Source organism: Caenorhabditis briggsae (genome assembly GCF_000004555.2).
Source record: "Caenorhabditis briggsae complete genome, chrIV, whole genome shotgun sequence".
Taxonomy (NCBI): domain Eukaryota; kingdom Metazoa; phylum Nematoda; class Chromadorea; order Rhabditida; family Rhabditidae; genus Caenorhabditis; species Caenorhabditis briggsae.
Window position 1 is genome coordinate 14,243,425 of NC_013487.2, and position 22,933 is coordinate 14,266,357.

The 22,933-nt window shown below is 36.7% G+C and overlaps 4 protein-coding genes across 4 annotated transcripts in view; 2 read left to right on the forward strand and 2 right to left on the reverse strand.

Moving 5' to 3' along the window:
* Positions 1–16,175, forward strand: part of Cbr-dgk-4 — a gene marked incomplete at both ends in the record, with an annotated part of 29,970 nt that extends 13,795 nt beyond the window's left edge. The window contains 6 exons of the mRNA XM_045236175.1: positions 184–535; positions 1,202–1,681; positions 13,691–13,846; positions 14,548–14,737; positions 15,086–15,258; positions 15,864–16,175. Coding sequence (XP_045092418.1) covers positions 184–535; positions 1,202–1,681; positions 13,691–13,846; positions 14,548–14,737; positions 15,086–15,258; positions 15,864–16,175 — 1,663 coding nt within the window. The remainder of the gene's footprint in view (positions 1–183; positions 536–1,201; positions 1,682–13,690; positions 13,847–14,547; positions 14,738–15,085; positions 15,259–15,863) is intronic.
* On the reverse strand, positions 2,638–4,809 carry CBG03506 (the record flags this gene model as incomplete). The annotated part of the gene is made up of 4 exons (XM_002634604.1): positions 2,638–2,864; positions 3,475–3,574; positions 3,766–3,889; positions 4,634–4,809. The coding sequence occupies 4 exons, from the start codon at positions 4,807–4,809 to the stop codon at positions 2,638–2,640; spliced, it is 627 nt and encodes a 208-aa protein (XP_002634650.1).
* A 950-nt stretch (positions 16,176–17,125) lies between the features above and the next one.
* On the reverse strand, positions 17,126–17,377 carry CBG26499 (the record flags this gene model as incomplete). The annotated part of the gene is made up of 2 exons (XM_045236176.1): positions 17,126–17,254; positions 17,303–17,377. The coding sequence occupies 2 exons, from the start codon at positions 17,375–17,377 to the stop codon at positions 17,126–17,128; spliced, it is 204 nt and encodes a 67-aa protein (XP_045098214.1).
* A 952-nt stretch (positions 17,378–18,329) lies between these two features.
* Positions 18,330–22,507, forward strand: CBG03503 (the record flags this gene model as incomplete). Its single annotated transcript, XM_045236177.1, has 4 exons — positions 18,330–18,475; positions 20,335–20,452; positions 20,965–21,071; positions 22,429–22,507. The coding sequence occupies 4 exons, from the start codon at positions 18,330–18,332 to the stop codon at positions 22,505–22,507; spliced, it is 450 nt and encodes a 149-aa protein (XP_045092419.1).
* Positions 22,508–22,933: the final 426 nt, after the last annotated feature.

The following is a 22,933-nucleotide window of genomic DNA, read 5'->3' on the forward strand; positions in this document are numbered from 1 at the left end:
TTCTAAGCCACCATGTTAAAATGAGCTAGAATTGACCTGATATTCACCTGGGCCGTTTTCTAGGTTATTTTAACGTGGTGGCCTAGAAAACGCAACTTACAAAAGTTAGGTCATCATGTTAAAAAGTTGCTAAAATTCGTCAAAATTGGCCTAAAATCGCCTAAAAATCGATAAACATTACAGTACCCAATACAAGGAGATGTGTGTGATGAACAACTACTTTGGAATAGGTCTCGACGCGAAAATCGCCCTAGAATTCCACAATAAACGAGAGGAATCCGAGAAAACGCGGTCGCGTTCGAAGCTCTTCATGTGGTACGGTATCCTGGGCGGCAAAGAACTGATGCACCGTACCTACCGTAATCTGGAGCAGAGGATCAAGCTGGAATGCGACGGGGTGCCCATCGATTTGCCGAGTCTACAGGGAATCGTAATCTTGAATATTCCATCGTACTCGGGCGGTGCCAACTTTTGGGGCCGGAATAAGGAGGGACCGGAGTTTACGGTCCAAAGTTTTGATGACCGCATTTTGGAGGTACAGTAATCCTATATTATGATTTTATGAATTTTTCGAATTTTCGAAATTGGTGAAATTCTGACTGAAATACCTCTAAAAGTGTGCTAAAAATGACATTAGTTAGTTTTTTGATGTGCAGGTACCGTAACCTAGATTTTTGGATTTTCTAGGTCATGACCTAATTCTTGGATTTTCTAGGCCATGACCTAATTCTTGGATTTTCTAGGCCATGACCTAATTTTTTGATTTTCTAGGCCATGACCTAATTCTTGGATTTTCTAGGCCATGACCTAATTTTTGGATTTTCGAACTTTTGGAATTTTCGGATTTTCCAAATTTTGCTAAAGTACAGTAATCCTATAAGCGCTACCTGCACATCTAACTTTCTAAATGGCTTTAAAATAGTTAGATGTGCAGGTACAGTACCCCCTATCTGCACATCTGACTAGTTTATAATGTTGAAAAGCTATGGATTACTGTACCTGCAAATCTAACACATTCAGCTGTATAACAAGTTAGATGTGCAGGTACAGTAATCCCTATGAACCCTATCTGCACATCTAACTTTGTTGGTACAGTACTCCTGGTAGCGCTACCTGCACATCTAACTTGCCTGCATCTCTAGATAGATAGATACAGTACTCCTGAAAAAAACTACAGTACCCCCATCTAAAATACTTCCAGGTCGTCGCCCTCTTCGGTGTGATCCACGTGGCGACGTCTCGTGTCCCAAACGCCTACCGTCTCCAAAACCACCGTATTGCTCAGTGTCGGCACGTGCGTATCGTAATCCTTGGCGACGAGCCCATCCCGGTTCAAGTGGACGGTGAACCGTGGCTCCAGCCACCCGGAATCATGCAAATTGTGCACAAAAATCGAGCTCAGATGCTCGCCAGAAACCCCGTCTTCGATGCGACCCTCAAAAAGTGGGAGGAGCAAAAGGCGACGTCATCTGGCATTGGGACGACGGCTCCATCGACCCCGACGGCGTTGGTGGGCTCTTCTGGAGAGCAGATTCCATTTTTGACGAGAGCCAGGGAGTTTTTGAGGCTCATCGAGGGGGAGATCGCTCGGCTTGGAGTGTCTTCGGCGTTCCTGGGGTCCCTGGATGATGCGAATGCAATTGTAAGGGGTGGAGCAGCGAGTGGAGAAGAGGATCCGGAGGTCAGTTTGGTTTTGGAAGGGGCGGAGCTTCGGGAGGGTGGGCGGGGCTTGAAAATTGGGATCAAAAATGAACTAAAAACCTCGAAAATTGAATACCGAACTCCTCTACAGTAATCCACCACATTTTTAGGATTACTGTAGTTCCCCGTTACAAAGTACAGTAATCCATGATATGAAAAATCGGAAAAAAATAGTCCAAATTGGCCTAGAACAGTGTTAAAGTACCGTAATCGATTTTGGAGGCGGAGCTTAAAATTTAAAAAATCGATAATTTCGATATTTTGAGATTTTAGGATTTTTGAAAATTTCAGAATTTTTTAATTTTTCAGAATTTTCGAAAATTTTCAAATTTAAAAAAAGTCCACTTTTTCAGAATTTTTGGATTTTTGGAAATTTCTTCCCTACAGTAATCCCTCTTCATTTTTTTGGATTGCTGTAGTTCCCCACACAAGCTACAGTAACCCTCTCTGAAATTTGTTTTCAAAATTTTACCTACAGTAATCCATTAAAAATCTATGGTACCGTATTATCTATAGAATTTCAGAGGGTTACTGTATTTTGATTAATTACAGTAGCCCCATCTACAGTAACCTCTGTTAACTACAGTAGCCCATCTACAGTAATCCCCTTCCTCCAATCTACAGTACCTCAGTGAACTACAGTATCCTTTGAATAAATCTGCAGTAACCCCTGGATACAGTAAACCTATCCTAACTACAGTACTCCACTTGTTTTTTTAACGAGCTACAGTAATCCATACCAACTACAGTAACCCTTCTACAGTACAACCTTTGAATAAAAGATCTACAGTAATCCCATTCTATATTACTTAGTTTAATTACAGTAATCCTTTTATTCCAAGCGAGCTACAGTAATCCTACAGTAATCCAAAATCTTCATTTTACAAGCATTTTTATACATAAGAAAACCCGCGAAAATTGAGAAATTCAAAAATTCTAAGGAACTACAGTATCCCCGCCGGCAGATCTCATTTCCATCAGCTCCACCGACTCGTTGTTTGTAGTTTGTAGTCTAATTGTAGTTTGTAGTAGCTCCTGATGATCGTTGGCTTCCGAATGAAACGCATCGATAAACGAGATTTGTGTCGTTGACTCGTTCTTATCAGTGCCATTTGATTGGGTATGGGCGGTTTGGAGTTGCCAGAGGGACCTGGCGAGCCAGCCTGAAAATTAGGGGGGTTTTGGCTGAAAATCGGCTGAAAATGCGGAATTTTAAGCTAAAAATCGAGAAAATTGGCTGAAAATGACCCTAGATGAGCTTAAAACGGTCTAAATTTGGCTTAAAATAGCCTAAATATGGCCCAAATCTGGACAAATTTTGGCTCAAAATTTCGGTCCAGAGTGGTCCAAAATAGGCTTAGAATAGCCTGAAAATGGACTAAATGTGGCCCAAAATGATGGAAAATCGGCCTTGAACAGTACCATTCTGGCCTAAATCGGTCCAAATTTATTAGCCTGACAGTAGCCTAAAATGGCCTAAATTAGAGTGAAAATTGCCTGAAATAGGCTTAAAACGGCCCAAAATGAGCCCGAACTAGACCGAAATTGACCAAATTTTGTGGTCTAAAAAATGTCTGAAACGGACTGAAGCGGCCTGAAATGAGCATGAAATGGGCCTAAAATGAGCCTAGACTGGCCTAAATTTGGTCTAAAATGACCTAATTTTGGCTCCAAAAAAGCCGAATTTCGGTCTTTAAAAGGCCCAATTAAAGTCCCAAAAGATCTATTTTCAGCCCTGAAAAGCCTAATTTTTGGCCTAAAAGGCCTACTCACCCAAAAACAGGATCAACGCCAACGAATAGAATGCATATGTCCAGACGACGAGCAAAATTTGAATGCCACGATTCACATTTTCCCAACTTTTGAGATATCGCTGAAAAAATGGCGGATTTTGGCTGAAAATCTGATTTTTGGGGTTTCCAGACCCTAAATTTCGAATTTAGGCGGATTTTTTGGTCTAGAAGTCTCAAATTTGGGATTTTGCGACTTTTGGCTGAAAATTTCTGAAAATTTGAATTTTTTGAAAATTCTGAAAATTTGAATTTTTGACTGAAAAAGACTCACATCTACACAAATAAAGCTGAAAATGACGAGAGCTGGAACCATGACGACCTCCTGGACCACCTTCCATATCACATAGGCCATAATGGAGCTTGCGCATTTGACACCGCGCAGTTTTAGGAATAATCTGAAAATGGTCCGAAATCAGTCAAAAATGGTCCGAAATCAGCCAAAAATGGTCCAAAATCTGTCAAAAATGGTCCGAAATCAGCCAAAAATGGTCCAAAATCTGTCAAAAATGATCCAAAATTGGTCAAAAATGGTCCAAAATCTGTCAAAAATGATCCAAAATTGGTCAAAAATGGTCCAAAATCTGTCAAAAATGGTCCGAAATCAGCCAAAAATGGTCCAAAATCTGTCAAAAATGGTCCAAAATTGGTCGTAAAAGGTCAGAAATCAGTTGAAATCGGCTTAAAATAGGTCAAAAATGGTCCAAAATTGGTTAATTAATCTGAAATGTTCCAAAAATGACCATTTTCAACCGTTTTGGTTGATTTTCGACCATTTTTTTGCCTATTTTTCACCCAAAAAGCACTCTAAACGACCAAAAGTGATCCGAAATTAGTCCAAAATCGGTTGAAATCAGTTTTGTCCGTTTGTCCCAATGTCCAGATGTCCATCAAACTATGTGCCATTTTTGGCCGATTTTGGATCGTTTCCTACCCGTTTTGATCCATTTTTGACTGTTTTAAACGATTTTTAAACATTTCCGGGATAATTTTGAGTCTTTTTCGAGCTACAGTAATCCCCGTTTGAGCTACAGTAATCCAGCAATTTTTGGGCCATTCTAAACCGATTTGGATCGTTTTAGACCCATTTTTATCGAGTTACTCATAAAAATTGGACACCTACAGTAACCCATTTCCCTCACCTTGCACCTGTCAAGATATTGAGTGTTATCACCACTATCAGCAGACAATTCAACAGTTGCTCCCGTTTCACTGATCCCAGAATTGTCAAATCGAACAAAATCGATAAGATCAGCTCGATGGCGACAAGGACGCGCGCACGACGAATCCAACGGTATTTTCGATTTCGAATGCTCATGTTTAAGATGAGCAATGACGCTGAAAATTGGGAATTTCGGAGAAGAAAAGAGGAAGAAATAGAGAATGGAGGAAAATGAACTTAAAATGAGTTGAAAATGGCTTAAAATGGCCTAAAAGTTGGGCCAAAATGGCTAAAAACGCTCTAAAAGGAATGAAAATAGGTCTAAAATAGGGGTTTAATAGCCTGGAATGGCCTAAATTGGTCTAGAATGGCCTAACACCGGCTACTGGAAATGGCTGAAATTGGGCCAAAAATGATCAAAAAAGGTCAAATTTCGCATCAAAACAGTGGCTGAAATTGGCTGAAAATCGTCCATGATTCATGAAAAATGGCCTAAAACGATCTAAAATGACCCCTTATTAGACTGGAATGGCCTGAAATGTCCAAAAATCGGTTTAAAATGGCATAGAAGCGCTTAACATAGGTCTAAAATGGCTTAAAATGGTCTAAATTTGGCCTAAATTAGGTCTAGAATGGCCTAAATTAGATCTAAAACGGCCTAAATTAGGTCTAGAATGACCAAAATTAGATCTAGAATAGCCTAAATTAGGTCTAGATCGGCCTAAATTAGGTCTAAAATGGCCTAAATTTGGTCTAAAATTGCCTAAATTTGGTCTAAAATTGCCTAAATTAGGTCTAGAATGGCCTAAATAAGGTCTAGAATCGCTTGAAATGGTCTACATTTGGCCTAAATTAGGTCTAGAATGGCCTAAATTAAGTCTAATATGGCCTAAATTACCGTAAAACCTGTATTAGAAGTGCCGGCCCTTCTATTTTTCGTGAGGTCTCTTGGGTGGCACTTCAATTAGAGGGGCCCTTCAATTTCAGGGGCACTTCTAATACAGGTTTTACGGTAGATCAAAATTGGTCAAAAAAGGTCAAATTTCGCCTCCTCAAAACAGTCTAAAACACTGGCTGAAATTGGCCCCAAAAAGACTAGAAAGACCAACGAAAATCGGCTTGAAATTAAAAGGAAAATGGCCTAAAATCGGCCTAAAACATTTCCGAAAAATCTGAAAAAATTTGTTTTTCATTTTTTCTCTGGAACATTCTCTATCTTCTGAAAAATAGCTGAAATTTAGAGAAACTAGTGTCTGGAACACTTTTTTCGCTCTAATTTTATTAAAAATGACAAAAAAAACACACATGTGACCCAAAATTGACAAAACACAAAAAAAAAACGAAAAAATGGAATATAATTCAATTTTTCTCCCTTTTTTCTTGGTTTTCTTTTGTTTTGGACTCTAAACTTTTCCTTCTTTTTTTCGTTTTTTCGAGTGGGCGGAGCCTAAATGGAAGGCGGCGGCGGTGGCTCGGCGAGCAAAGGAGAAGGAAATTTATAGGTATTTTTCACTTTCAAGATGAAAGGAGGGCCCCGGAATTCGGCTGAAAATCGCTGAAAAAATGCTGAATATCCATAAGAATTGGCTGAAAATTTGGCTGAAAATATGGCTGAAAATCGCATCCAAAAGATAGACAAGTCGAGAAGAAATGGACATCTGGACACTTCGGAAACACAGAGACGGAGATGGTTTACTGATCTTTGAGCCTCAATTCGAGGTCCTCAAAGTACAGTACCCCTTTTTACTAGGAGAGGGGAAATGTGGACATCCGTACATGAGGACACACAATTCAGAATATCCAGAATTGTGTGGAAAACTGACCAAAATCAATCAAATTTAGCTAGAAAATTGGCCCAGAAATCAACTAGATTCAGTGATAATTTGATCAAAAAATGATCAAATATGATCAAAAAGGGACAAGATCAACCGTATTTTTATCTGGAAATTAAGCTGAAAATGGCTTGAAATTGGCCTAAATGATGCTAAAAAGAGCCGAAAAACAACCAGAAATAAGTTAAAATCGGCTTAAAATTACTCAAAAATGGCTCAAAATCGGTCATGAATGGTCCAAAATCGGTCAAAAATGATTCAAAATTGGTCGAAAATGGTCCAAAATCGGTCGAAAATGGTCCAAAATTGGTCAAAAATGATTCAAAATTGGTCCAATATGGTCCAAAATTGGAAACGGTACTAAACAGATGAAATTGGACGAAAACGACCAAATTTCGATCAAAAAGTCATCAGGAATGAGCTAAAAGTGGCTACGATTGACCTAAATCAGTCAAAAATTTGCTTAAAATTGGTCTAAAATGGTCCAAAACCTGGAAGAATTGGCTAGAAATGACCCAAATTTGTCTTGAAGGATTTTCTGGAACATCTCCATTCTTCGCTAGCGAAAAGGATTTCTAAATGAGGTGGTCCCATTAGGGTCAAACAGTCACAAACACTATCCAGATGAGATTCCAGATGACGTGGCTTTATGGATATATACACACACCCACCCACCCACAAATCCTTGTTGGAGTTGGAGAGTTTGCTCTTCTTCCAAATTGCTCATCTTTAAGGTTGTGTGCCATATATATATATATATATATATATGTATTCATATATACATAATAAGCTTGTGGTGTTGCTCTTTTGATATTACACTCATCTACATAGGCACACAAGAATATAGATCCATATCATTTGGAATATTTTGATGCAGCGGAAGATTCTGCGGACATCTGGACGCACAGAAATCCGGAGGATCTAGAGAATCTAGAGAGGATCTAGAAATGAATCTAGCTGAAGTCTTCAATTTCGGCCAAACAACTGCTTATTGGACTCCAATAAACCCATTCATTTTTCAATCGATTCAGTGACATCTGGACATGTGGACACACAGAAAAAGCACCTAGCGAGAACGTTTGAGTTTTTCAAAGCTCAGTTTTTTTCTAGAATATTCTAGAGATTGGGATGCACTATGCCTAGCGAAACGTTGATTATGGATAGTTCTGGAAATCCGGACGTCTGGACACACAGACAGATGGGTTCAAGGTCAAGGAACCATAGTTACAAGCGGGTCGGTTGATAACTTGTCTCTAAAACGAGATAGTCAGACGGGTTCGGTACCAAATGATAGATCTCGACAGGGCCCATCACGTATATATCATTCGAGCCGGATTCCGGTCCGATAGCATGTCGAAAAATGCTTTTGAATGACAACAAAGCTGCTTTTTGCCAAGTTAGTCGAAACTTGTCATTTAAGCCCAGGTTGCGGTATGTTGCCGCGATGAAATCAGTCTTAAATGATATAGACGTGATGAACCCTGTCGAGATCTATCATTTGGTACCAAAACTATCTGATGATCTCGTTCTAGGGACAAGCTATCAGCCGGCCCGCTTGCACCTATGGTTCTTTGAACTTGAACTCATCTGTCTGTGTGTCCAGAGATCCGGATTTCCAGAACTATTCATAATCGACGTTCCGCTAGGCATGGTGCATCCCAACAATCTCCAGAATTTTCTAGAAAAAATAGAGCTTTAAAAAACTCAAAGTTGTCGCTATGAGTTTTACCTGTGTGTCCACATGTCCAGTTGACAAGGAACCAAGTGACATCATATGTACTTTATCTCGATTTCCTTCTTCTTCTTCTTCTTCAAAAAATGAAGATGAATGAAAAACGGAAACGAGCACTTCTCAGTCTTTTTTAAGAGAAGATTTCCTGGAAGAGATATCTAAATGGACATGGACAACTCAAAGCGAAACATCCAGACGACTTTTCCCCGTTCTCACGTACTTTTTTTTCTATTTGAAAGAATTAGAAAAAAATGGAGAAATGAGGTCGAAAATTGGAAACATGAAGAAGCTAGATTCCAGAAAGTCCCAAAAATTGGAATTGGAAAAATCTGGAATTTTTTCAAAAAATATCGATTTTCCAAAAATATCGAAATTGCTCGAAAAATCGCTCTGAAAGTCAGTTCAAAGTCATACTTGCTTGGAATTTTCCCTATAGGGAATCAGAAGTTCGGTAGAGCGAACTTGCATATTGAGCGCAGCACCTATTGCAATAGCGCTCTACTGCACTACCCCATGAACAATCAGCTGTAAGAATAGAATTGAAATCCAACGCAGATGTCATTAAGAAGCTTTGAAACAGTGGAAAAAAAAGTTCGAAATTTTGGATTTTTCGAAAAATTCGACGACGTCATCTAGAAATGTCTCCAGATGACGTATAGTATTAAAAAAAAGCGAACGTTTTGAAATTAAACGTTTTCTGAACATTTGAAGCAAAGAATATCGATTTTTCGAAAATGGAAAAAAGTGCAAATTCGCTCTATTGGACGGAGAATTCAAAAATTTGAGTTCTTGAATTTTTTCAAAATTTCCTGAAAATAACGATTGGGAGAATCAGATCGATTGTCGGAATTTGAAAAATTAGTTGAAATTTTTAGGATTTTGAAATTTCAAAAACTGGATTTTTTGAAAAATTCAAAAATTGACTTTTTGGTATTTTTCGAAATTCTCTAAAAATCGATTGAAATTCAGATAGATTTCGAAAAATGTGGAATTTCTGAAAATTCCAAAAAAGTGGGTTTTTCACAACCGAACGTTTTAGAACCACCACGTCATCTGGAGATGTCTCCAGAAGACGCCCAGGAGAAAAAAGAAGAAGAAGAAGAAGTCATCCTCTTCTTTCTTTCCGACGATGAATTAATAATTTCGGTGCTCTTCATCTTCTCACACTTTTCTCTCTCTCTCTCTCTCCAGAAGGACGACGACGTCTTTTGAATAAGAATTTCCAGAAGAGCCAGAGTTTCTCTCTTTCTCTGCGTCTCTCTCACTCTCACTCTCATTTCCAAAAGAGAAAGGAGAGAAAGTGGGTGTGAAAATGAAATGTTTTCCAAGAAGATTTCCCCAAAATGGGATCAGAAGGAGGCGAAATTGGGAAGAAGAAGAAGAAGAAGAAGATGACGAATGGGAAAAGGAAAAACCGGGAAAAATAAGGTCTATAGAAAGAAGAAAAAGAAGAGATTCTATGGGACATGGATATGTGTGTAATTGGATGCTGAATTCCCTCTCCTTCTTCCAGGCTTTCTAGCCACGTGGATTTCGGTCCAAAAAAGCCAATTTTTTTGGATTTTCTGAGACAAAAGACATCTGGACAAATGGAATGACAGAGAGACCCTTGAAATGGCTTTAAAAATTGGCTGAAAATTTGGACCACAAAGAATGAGAAGAAGAAAAAGAAGCACAAACCTATGAAATGGCTGAATAATTGGCTCTAAATTTCAGCCTCAAAACCATCAAAGTTACATCAAAATCATCCAAAAAATCAGCTCCAAAAAAATTGCTGAAAATTGAAGAAATTTGGGTTCGAAAAATCAGAGAAGTGGACATCTTGACACACAGATAGACGGAAAGGATGAGATACAGTACCGGTCAAAAAGATATACAAAAACGAATTTTTCAGTTTTGATTTTCGGTTATTTTGAGCATTTTCAGAAGTCTGTAGCTCGGCTGTCAAGTTTCCGATCATTTTGAAAACTTTGGAGGGTCTAAAACAGGCCTAGTTTGACAACTTTGCATTCACAGAATTTTTTGAAAATTCCTTTTTTTTTCCAATTTCTGAAAGACACCCTTTTTTGAGCAGTTTTGTACCGAAAACGTGAAAAAAAGCAGGTGTTTTTCAGAAATCGGAAAACATAAGAATTTTCGAAAAAAATCTGTGAATGCCAAAAAAAAATCTGTGAATGCCCTTTTCAATCTAGGTCTGTTTTAGACCCTACAATGCTTTCAAACAGATCGGAAAGTTGATGACAGCTGAGCTCCAGACTTCTGAAAATGCTCAAAATAACCGAAAATCAAAACTGAAAAATACGTTTGTTGTATATCTTTTTGACCGGTACTGTATCTCTTTCTTTCCGTCTGTCTGTGTGTCCAGATGTCCACTTCTCTGATATTTTTCGAACCCAAAATTCTTCAATTTTCAGCAATTTTTGGAGCTGATTTTTTGGATGATTTTGAGGCTGAAATTTAGAGCCAATTATTCAGCCATTTCATAGGTTTGTGCTTCTTTTTCTTCTTCTCATTCTTTGTGGTCCAAATTTTCAGCTGATTTTCAGAACAATTTCAAGGGATTATCTATCCGTCAATCCGTTTGTCCAGATGTCTTCTGTCTCAAAAAATTCAAGAAAAATTGGCTTTTTTGGACCGAAATCCAGATGTGTTCCACGTGGCTAGAAAGCCTGGAAGAAGGAGAGGGAATTCAGCATCCAATTACACACATATCCATGTCCCATAGAATCTCTTCTCCTAGCCAATTTTCAGCTATTTCATAGGGCTTGACTGGTACTGTACCTTTAAAAAATAGCAAAAAAATTAAAAGATATTCGAAATTGTTGGGACATTTGGACAAACAGACACACACACACACACACACACTAGAATCCAGCACGCGATTTTCGATTACTTTTCAAAGAATCGCGAAAAAAACTGACAAATTCCATTTTTTGGACTTTTCGAACTAAAATTTCCAAGAAAAAAACCAAAATTTTTGATGTTCGGAATGATTGCAAATTGAAACACTCAACGAAAAACAGTCGAAATTTGGAAATTTTCAGAAATTTTTAAGAATTTAAAAATTTGAATTTTCAAAACTTTCAACAAAAAAAAGTGCGGACATCTGGACAAACAGGCAGAAATTTTCGGAAAATTCGAAATTTTGAACTTTTTCGCATTTTCTTCAAAATGCACGATTACACTAGAAATGCATTTTTAAGGACATCCGGACAAACAGACACTTGAAAGAAATAATGCATTTTGAAATGAATTCCTGCACATTCCTTTTTTTTTTAACTTTTTTTGGGACATTTTTGGACTTTGAGAAACACCGAAAATCCTTGGAAGGGGGTCCTTTGGGAATTTTTGGGACAAAAAAGAAGAAAAGATGACAAAGATCAAGATAAAAACGACCACCTGCGCATCTAACTATGCAAGATCTGCAGGTTTTCTTTGGATTACTGTAGTTAAGGAACGAAACTGCTGATCTAACTAACAACGCAAGAACTACAGTAAACCAATTACTAATAGGAATGAGTAACTGGATTACTGTAGTTCTTGGGAATTATCAGTAATTAGAGGTTTGATCTTCAGGTTCATTTTGGATTACTGTAGTTGGAAAGGCCCCTGCGGATCTAACTGACAACGCAAAAACTACAGTAATTCAATTACTAATTTATATGAGTAATTGGAATACTGTAGCTCTTATTAACCATGCTAGTTTGATCTGCAGGGTTCCCTATGAATTACTGTAGAATGGTTTTTTCCACATTCTGGGGTCTTTTCTAAAGCTGAGCAATGATCAGAGTTCATTGAAAAATGCAAAAAAAAGTGGAGAAAATTGAAAAAAGAGCACATAAAATTATGCTAATTTTGTGTGCTCTTTTTTCTTCCTTTTTCACTTCTTCTTTCCAATTTTCCAAAATGGAAATTTTTGGTGAATTTTGGTTTCTTAAAATCCCAAAAAATTGGATTTTTTGGTATTCTTTTTTTCGGGAAAAATGAGCCAAAAAAGAGCAATTATTAAAGAGAAAAAAAGGGAAAAAGAGCTCAAAATGAGAGAGGATGATGTCCTTGAGAAGATAATTCTGTTATTTTTTGTGCTCTTTTTTTTTCCTTTTTTTGCCTTTTTTTTTTGGTTTTTTGACGGATTTTCTGTCTAGACTGAAAAAATAATTCTTAAAAAAAAAAATTTTTTTTCGAATCTTTGGATTTTCTAACATGTTTTTTTTTTTTGAAAAATGAAAATTTGGAATCTAGAAATATCTGAAAAATCAAAAAAAAAATTGATTTCCGGGTTTCCGGAAATCTGGGTTACTGTAGGGATTACTGTATTAGGAGTAATGATTGATATTCGAATTGATATGAAAATTGAAAAAAAAAATCGATTAAATGATCATTTTGAAACTGTAAAAAAGCTAAAATTTCAAAAAAATGATGATTTTCCGAAAAATTCCTATTTTCTGTCTGTATTTCCCAATGTCTAGATGTCTTTGTCTACATATTTTTTAGAGGATTACTGTAGATTTGATTACTGTAGATAGATATTTGTTCTGAAAAAAAGATTGTTCAAGGGTTACTGTAGAGAGGCGATTAGTGTATTTTGGAGAAAGAAAAAAGGGAAAAAGGTTAAATTGGGATTACTGTATGCTTTTGTAATGGATGTCAAAGGGGATCTGGGTTACTGTAGGGATTACTGTATTTGGAAAATTGAGGAAAATATTGAATTTGAATTTTTGAAACACCAAAAAATAATTTTTTTTTTGAAATTTCAAATTTTTAGAAAATTTCCGTTCAAACTGAGCAAAAATTGGATTCTGGGAAATTCCGAAAATTTTCAAAAGAAAAGTTTTTTCTTCCGAAATTTGGATTTTCAGAAAAAAAATTGTCAGGATGTCTGAAAAGCTGAAATTTTGAATTTCGGATTACTGTAGAGTTTTGGAGGCGATTACTGTGTTTGGAAGAAAAAAAAACGAAAAAAAAGGTTAAATTGGGATTACTGTAGCTTTTAGAATCCCTTTCCATCGGAAATCTGGGTTACTGTAGGGATTACTGTAATTTGAAAAATCGATTCGAACATGATTTGATATCGAAATTGATATAAATAGTGAATAGAAAAGAGTAAAGTATATTTTGGAAACTGTAAAAAAGCTGAAATTTGTAAAAAAACGAACATTCAATTGGGTTACTGTAGTTTTTGGATTCGTTTTTTAAACGAAACTGTAGCTACCGTATTTCTAATAGAAACCGATCAAAACCGTCAACTCTGAGCTCAATTATCTCGGTTACTGTAGCGGATATCAAAAAACTGTCAACTGATAAAAGGTCACTGATATTCTGATAAACGTTTTATTAGTTGACAAACTTCTGATATCTTTCACAGGAATCGAGATAATTTAGCTCAAAGTTGACGGTTTGGGTCGCCTAATTATCCCCTAACTACTCTCTAATCGCCCCCTAATTAGCTCCCTAATTATCTTAATTTTTTCAGTTTATCGACGATTTGGAAGAGCGAGAAGAGGCGGTTGCATCTGTTGAACGTGTCGTTGAACTACTCGAAGATCATTTTGGATTCCCACAGAGAACACGGGCACCGGCTGGACAACCGAAACTCGGACCCACTCCGCATTTCACTTTTGAGATTCATGTAAGCAAAGTACAGTACCTGATTTTTCACGGTGGCCTAGAAAACGCAACTTGCAAAAGTTAGGCCACCACTTCAAAATGACCTAAAAACACCAGATGACAATCAGGTCAATTCTATGTCATTTCTGCATGATGGCCTAACTTTTGCAAATTCGGTTTTCGAGGCCACCACTTCGAAATGGCCTAGAAATGGTCTGACAAGTGGTGACCTAGAAAACCGAATTTAAAATCGAAAAATGCCCTTATCACCCTGGTGTGTTTTCTATGTCATTTAAGCATGATGGCCTAATTTTTGCAAAATTTAGTTTTCTAGGCCACCATTTCAAAATAGCCTAAAAATGCCATAACATCACTCTCGTGTGTTTTCTAGGTCATTTCGAAGTGGTGGCCTAACTTTTGCAAATTCGGTATTCTAGGCCAAGATTTCAAAATGGTCTAAAATGCCCTAACATGACCCTGGTGTGTCTTCTAGGTCATTTCGAAGTGGTGGCCTAGAAATTCAAACTTGCAAAAGTTAGTCCACGAGTTTGGTTTTTTTTGGATTTTTCAAAAATCTAAATATTTCAAAAAAAACAATTTTTTTTTGAAATTTTCAGATTTCTCAAAAATTCCTAAAATCTGGAATTTTCAAAGATCTGAAAATTGAAAAAAAAACAATTTTTTCAAAATTTCAGATTTTTCAAAAAATCTAAAACTTTGCAGGGCGACGAACCGGACAACTGGCGTTACGTGATCAATTCGATTCGCCAAGAGATGGATCGAGAGGAGGCGTCGATTCGAAAAGCACGAAAACAGGATCTAATTGCTGGAAAACCGAAAAGATCACGGTTTACAGCATGGTTTCATAAGCGATTCGGAACTAGATCGTCGTCGCCGTTTGCCTATGATAATAGTCAGTTTTCAGACTCGTTTTGGGCTGAAAATGGCTGAAAATTTGGGATTTTTGGGTTAGAATAGCCTAGAATGACGATTTCGGACTTTATTGGACATCCGGACACACAGATCTACATATGGACTTTTCAGAAAATTGCCGAAAAAATCACATTTTTTTTTTGGCAGTTTCATAAAATTTTGAAAGTTTAACGCAAATTTTTTGTATCGATTACTCTACTATGGGGTTTCTGAATGTCCACCTGTGTGTCCGGATGTCCGAACTCGAAAATTCAGAAATTCCAAAAAATGTCTAAAAATAGCAATTTTTTCAAAATTTTCAAAATTTCCCAAAACCCAAATTTTTCAGTACCGTACTGGACGTGTGAAGAAGTGTGCGCATGGCTTCAATCGATAGGCTTATCAGAATATCAGACGACGTTCCGCAAGAATGATATCCAGGGATCCGAACTGATGCATTTGGAGCGATCCGATATTATGGACATTGGAATTGTCAAAATTGGACATGTCAAGCGATTACAGGTGCGATTTTCATGCTTAAAATCGATTTTTTCGTCGAAAACTGACCTAGAAATGTCAATTTTCCAAATGGCCGAATTTTTGGGAATTCTAGGCCATTTTCAAAAAAATTACCAAAAATTGTTTTTTAAAAATTTTGATTTTTTGGTCAATTTTGGCTTTACGAACTGAAAAAAATTGATTTTCCCATCAAAAACTACACTAGAAAGTGTGTAAAATCGATTTTTCAAATGACCTAGATTTTCTTGATTTTCTAGGTCATGACCTAATTATTGAATTTTCTAGGCCATGACCTAATTTTCCGGATTTTCTAGGCCATGGCCTAATTTTTGGATTTTCTAGGCCATGACCTAATTTTTGGATTTTCTAGGTCATGACCTAGATTTTTGGATTTTCTAGGTCATGACCTAATTTTCCGGATTTTCTAGGCCATGACCTAATTTTTGGATTTTCTAGGCCATGACCTAATTTTTGGATTTTCTAGGCCTTGACCTAATTTTTTGGTTTTCTAGGTCAAAAAATTGAAAAAAATAAGTATTTTAAAAAAATCGGAAAAAATTTTTTTTTGAAAATTTCAAATTTCGCGCCTAATCAAAAACGATTTGCAGTCCGCAATCACCGAACTACGCGCACAAAACCAGCGTGCTCGTCGTGCGCAAGCTCGCAAGAAGCGTGTCGCCAAAGAATACAAATCGGGAGCTTCTGGAACAACAGGCGGAGGTATAATGGGCGGAGTCTCGGGTGATAAACGAAAAGAGTCATCAGCGGAACGATACTCGAATTGTGTCCCATCGACGTCAATTGCTGGAGCCACGTCTTCTGGCGGCACGTCGTCTGGAAACAAGAGGAGGATTCCGCCGAAGGACGGTGAATCGGCGCCGGCGGTGATGCAAGTCGATCCGGCGAGCACTGATTGTTGATAATACATTCCCCTTGTCTTTTTTATTGATTTTATTGATTTTTAGAAAAAATGTGATGAAAAAATTGCGGAAATTTTTGAATTTTACGAGAAAATTTTCAGAAAAAATTATCGATTTTTCAGATGAAATCCTTTTTTTTCCTGATATAAACGACCTGAAAAATCAAATTATCGATTTTTTTTTGAAAATTTTTTTTTGAGAATTTCCCAATTTTTGACCGGAAAAAGTTTAAAAACTCGATAATTTATCGATTTTTCAGTTTTAGGCAAATTTCGAAATTTTTACAATTTTCCAAAAAAATCGATTTTTTCAGGTCAAATCCGAAGAAATCGATAATTTATCGATTTTTCGTACCTGTCAATTATTGATTTTTTGGCGATTTTCAGCTAAAAAATCAGAAAAAATTATCGATTTTTGACAAAATCGATATTTTTTAATTTTCCCAGTTTTCCATCATTTTTCTCAATTTCTAGCTCATTTCAAAATACTAGGAATTTCTTATTTGTTGTCTCTTTTTCTCCATCTTTGTCTTAAAATTTTCAGTTTTTCCCCTAAAAATTGAAAATTGTCAGTTTTCTTGTAGACGCTAGGCGTCGATAATTAGCCATTAATTACCCCCCTAAGGTATCCAAATATCCGATTAAAATTTTTGAAAAATTCCATTTTCTTCTGATATTTGCTCATTTTTTTCTCCATTTGCTTTTAGCCCCCGAGAAAAATCGATTATCGATTTTTTCCCCAAAACTTTCACTGACCAAACTTTTTTACACATCACAATTAATTTTATTTTTTTCCATATTTTTTACTTGGCTCTTTCATTGTCTTTTTCGGTTTTTTGTGCTCTTTTTTTTTGCAGAAACTGCGTTGCTAAATATTTAATAAATCAAATTTCCACTGGAAGAAAAAGCTTTATTTGACACAAAAAATTCGATAAATTATCGATTTTTTTTTCAGAAAAATCCAAGTTCAATTTTCCATGGAAGATTATCGATTTTTCCCAGATTTCCATTTTCCAGCGGTTTTTCGGATTTTTCAGCCGATTTTTGGGTTGGTGGAGAGCGAGCGACGAGCGGTTTCATCTGAAATTAATTCGGGGGGCATCTGGATATTTGGATACACGGACAGACCTGAATTTCGGTTTTTAATTTGGCGATGACGTCGTCGATGTAGGCGTCGGAGAGCTCGTTCAGTGTTGTCGACATTTTTGAAGGAAATGGCGGGAAATTTGGATTTTCGAAAATTTCCACGATGAAAAATATTTTGGGAAAAATTATTGAAATTTCGAAATGCTCACAACACTATTGAAAAGAAATCAATTTTTTTAAAAATTATGAACAGATTTTGAAACAGTAACATTTTTTCTTCAAATTTTTATGAAAAATTAATGATTTAAAGAAAAAAGGACACGATAATTGCATTTTTGAGACGTTTTCCTTCAAAATGAGCCCAAACTCGACTAGATTCCGACCAATTTAATTTTTCCGGCGCGCGTCGCGGTCGTGCGTCGCGATCGCATGTAGAATTTCAAAATGGACGGAGCCTAGGCGTTTTTAGGCTCATTTTGATGCTCAGGACAAGTTGAATCTATTTGAATTAATACTAAGAAGTGGAAAACGAATTGAAACAAGGAATTTCGATTTTTCAGAAAATGAATGAAAAGTTTTAGACATTTTCTCCCAATTTTTAGGATTTTTCAAACATTCAAAACCTTTAGATAAAAACAAGAATCGAGTTGAGAAATTTGGAGCATGATGTTCCAGACTTTACTTAAATTTTTTAAATATGAAAAACTGGTTAGTTCCTAATAAATGGGTTTATTAGGAGATTAATTGAAACAGTAAGTAAGCACTTTGAACTTTATTATCTATCTCGGTTACTGTAAAAGATATCAAAAATTTGTCAACTGATAAAATGTTTATCATAATATCACCAACATTTTATCAGTTGTCTAATTTTTGATATCTCTTACAGTAAGCGAGATAATTGAGCTCAAAGTTTAGATACATTTTTATTGTAAACTCCGCCCACCGAGCTCCCCCTGCCAACTGTTTTCCGAATGTTTACGATCGTATTCCTTTTTTTTCCTTTCAAATTCCATTATCACTGTTCCTATAAAACCTTCAAAATCTCCTTCATTTTGTATCATTCTCCAAGATGAGCCTGAGATTCTTTCTATTTCTCCTCTTTTCGGTTTCCTCTGTGGAATCGAAAACCAATTTCCATATCGGTGGAGAATTGTACTGCGCCTATGATAAGGAATTTCGCTATCAAGTGATTCTATTCGAATGGGATCCGTTTGAGTGAGTGTGAACTTTTTTGGATTAAAAAAATATATTTTCTGAACGAGAAAAGTCGTTAGAAATATAAACTAATCGGAAGCCATCGCCGGCTTTCACTACGGCCGAGCCGGCCGCGGCTTCAGAAAAAATATTTGAAGAAGCCGCGGGTAGCCGAGGCCGGCCGTGCGGCTTTTCACGGCCTGTTAAAATAATTGTTTCATCAAAAACGTAGATTTTTTTTCAAAAATAGGACAAAAAAAATAAATTCTTCAAAAACTAAATGATTTTTAATTCACGCGTTTTTATAAGAATAGCCGCGGCCGGCCTCGGCTAGCCGCCATTTTGCACAGCCTTGGTTTACAGCTTTTTAATATCTTTTATAGGAATTGAGATAAATAAGCTCAAAAAGAACCTAACGTAAAACGTGTAAAAGAGCCCCTTAACTTTCATCTTTGAGCTCAATTATCTCTGTTACTGTAAGAGATATCAAAAAAATGTCAACTGATAAAATGTTCATCATAATATTGACAACATTTTATCAGTTAACACATTTTCAATATAATTCGCAGGAATTGAGATAATTGAGCTCAAAAAAGCAAAAATTGGCATTTCGGGAAAATGGGAAAATTGAGGTCTGTTTGTCCAGATGTCCAGCGTTTTTTAACAAAAATGAGAGGAAATTTGAGAAAACTGGTTTTTTGTTGAGAAATCTAAAATTTTATTTCAAAAATCCGAAAACTTCAGCAACTTTTGAATTTTATTACCTTGTCATTCGGATGAACTTCTGAATTTTAGGATTCTTGAAATTCTTACTTTTTCTAAACTTCTGAATTTCTGAATTTCTGAATTCTAGGATTCTGGAAATTCTTAGTTTTTCGAATCTCAACATTCTATACCGAAAAAAAATTATTTTGGCATTTCTGAAATTTTAGGAAATCTCAATTTTTGAAAACATTTCGAAATGTGCTAAATCGCACTCTTCTGATGGTGATTCACCGGGGAATGTGCATTGCATCCCCCGCAATCACGTCCTTTTATTAAATTCTTTATCATGTAACCAATATAAAAGCCCCTCTATTGTATCATTCTATATCGTTCAATGATTGGCAGCTCCTGATATAGTCAACAAAGTCATTGGCATACTTGAGACTTGGGGAGCTGGTGGACACAGGATAAGCGGGTCTAAATCATTCGAACAAAGTGGTCGGTACTTGGTGAGGACGATCACATTTGACGCATCTGAACGAGGACAAGAAAGCTATAAGACAGCGGTCGTAGCACGTCAGATATCAGCTGCACCCGAGCTTGCAGCTCACCTCCGAACAATATGGATTGTTCAAACCGTAAGTCTTATTTTTATGATAAGCAACAACGAAGAAGAACTTAACTTCTTGCTCCAATCAAAAGTGGACCGACGAGGACGCTTTTCCCGCACGGAGCCTCTCTCCAACGAGAGATTTTGATCTTTCATGCTAGACCACCGAGGTGTTAGATCACAAAGACGAGACGTTAACGACATTACGAGACGTATCCAGTAGAATCATGGACCCCGTAGATGTCACACCTTCGAACGCTCGCGTGTCACACCTTCGAACGCTTTTAAATTTCGTTGTGTCTTCTTTTCTCTAAAGCCGGGAGTGTGCTAATGCGCACTCTTCTGATGGTGATTCACCGGGGAATGTGCATTGCATCCCCCGCAATCACTTTCTTTTATTAAATTCTTTATCATGTAACCAATATAAAAGCCCCTCTATTGTATCATTCTATATCGTTCAATAAACCAATGTAGTTTTAAAACACGAAATTGGAATTCAACATGTCTGGAGATGTCTGAAAAATATCCTATAGTTTGAATTTTCCAAAATCAAAAAAATTTTCAGTGCTCATGATCTTCTCGATACTACATACGTCCAAAAGTCATACAAACTGGGAAAATACGTTGTTGAAGGAGAGGATTATGACGACGGACAATGGCCGTTCAATATTCTTACCGATGATGTAGGTTTTGCAAAATTTTAGACATTAATTATGCAATTTTTATTAATTTTACCCAAATTTTTGTGGAAAAAAACATTTGTAGAGCCCTGAAGAAGTACTCCTGAATTTTTATTTTTTCAATTTTAATTTGTCTGAAAATTTCGGAAATTACTAATAAGAAATAGAGCTCCATTTTTGTAGTTGGCAACTTTTTTTCTAGCTACCGTAGTTTTTGAGGTATACGCTTTTAAAGAATGAAGATCTACTTGCGCCACCTATTTTAAAGGCGCATGTCTCGAAAACTACAGTAGCTAGAAAGAAATTGTCAACTACAAAGTTGAAGCTTCATCCTTGGTTAGTAATCTCTGAAATTTTCAGGCAAATTGAAAAACACTGGATCACAAAAACAGACTTCCCCGTTTCAGTGTACATTCGAAATTCAGAAATAATTTATTTAACATTGCCATAATTCTCATTATAAAAAGGGAAGTATATAAAATTTTCACCCAAACGGGTCCCAAATTGTTTTGCAGGGAAATTTCGAGCTCCTTCTGAGAATCATCCACACCTGCAGCCCTCATGAGGGACATCCACACCGTACAGTGGACTGGTATTTGGGAAGTTTTGCAAATATTGATGGGTGAGTTTAAAAATACAGTACCGATCAATAATCAACTGACCGCTACTGTACTTTAAAGGTGGGGGGACATGAAAAAAAATAATTTTCTCGAAATTCCGTTCAAAGATGCCCCTCGAGGAGTTGAACTTGTGAGGGCGATGATTGAGGGTGCGGCGCAGCTACCGACTGAGCCACGCGGGCAAAGAGAAAGCGCACGCCCGATTGCATACATAAAGGCGATGGCGACAGCTGTACGCAGAGTGACATTAAGCGTTGTACACCGTCACGGTAGAATGCATACTCTAGCTACAAAAAAACTACAAAAAATCTCCTGTCCCTCCACCTTTAAAGGAGGCCAGACACGAAAGTCTACGGGGTTTTCTCGGGGCGAGATCATGTATTTTGATGGAAAATCGTGCGATTGCGACCCAATGAGCGCTACTTGACGAGCATTTATTTTTTGTATGCACTAAATTTCTTCAATGTTAGGCAATTATTCCCTACTTTTTTTAGTTATTCGGTCATTCTATGACGCCGCATGAAATCAGGAAAAAAAAACGAAAATGGACATATGGGAGTCGAACCCGCGATGCGCGACTGACAGACAAGCGCGCTCACCTTTACACCACACAGCGCTTGTCGGCTTCTGCCGCTATTACTCTCGTCCGAAATCAATGAACGTTGCGGCCGAAAATTTATTCAAAATCAAATCGTCGGTCGCACAGCGAAAAAACAATTGATGCAAGCGCCTTTAAATACCGTAACTCGGACGTTTTTTTTATATTGGGCCCTATTCGGCTGTTTTTTTTCTATTTTATAAGAAAAATAAATTAAAGATTTATAAGAATTACACAAAATTAGACAGAAACAAGCGAAAAAGTTAGAGAAATTTGAAAAAATTCGATAAATGTTGAGGTACTGTATTAAAGGCGCGTGCAATAATTTGAAAAATACAGTAAGGTTCTCTCTGTGGAAAGCTAAGCTCCGCCCACCGTTGTTTTCTCGGCCGCAAAGTGCATTGATTTCGGACAAGAGTAATAAACCTATTATGAAACGAGGAGTGAGCGCCGCTTTAGCCGCCGCGTGGAAGAACGGTCGCGTTCTCGCTTGTACAGTAACCGGGAGTTATGGTTTGGTGGCCGTGGTTATTTCCTGACTGTATTGTGTCAAATATCACAAAACTAGAATTTTGAAAATGTTCGTGTCTGGCCTCCTTTAAAGCTCGCTAGAGCGCAATTGTTCACTTTCAAAGCAGTTGTTAAAAACATTCAAACTGGAAATCATTTGAAAATGGTTAGAACATCTAGAATCTCATAAGAAAAATAAAATCCATTTTTTGAAACAGTAATTTTTCTGAAAAAAAAGGAAATTTTTCCAGGAGATTCGGAAATTCTTCGAATTTTAAGACTTTAAAGCTAAAATTAATGTCTGTTTCAAAAAATGAATTTCGCTTCTGAGATTCTAGATTGTTCATTATAGCTTGTATGAAGACACCGGTTTATTGTAAATCAAACAAATTCAAATGATTGCCAATTTTTGAATAATTTATGTTCAACAATAAACTTTGTTAAACTATAAAAATTCAAATGTTAAAAGGGGACGGCNACCTTTAAGCTTTGTATTTATATTTTTAAAATGTATTTATATTTATTATTATATTTATTATTTATGTATTTTTATTTAATGCATTTATATTTTTAAATAAACATTGAAACGTTCAATTTCTGTGCATCAAGTGTTCTTTTTTATCACCGAATCATTACTAATAACATTCACCAGATTCCGTATGTGCGTATGTATGTCGCGTGACGGTTAACCCATTCAAAGTTAACCGATTGAGCTAACACCTGGCAGGCTAGAGTCTCGCTCGTTATCGGAATAAA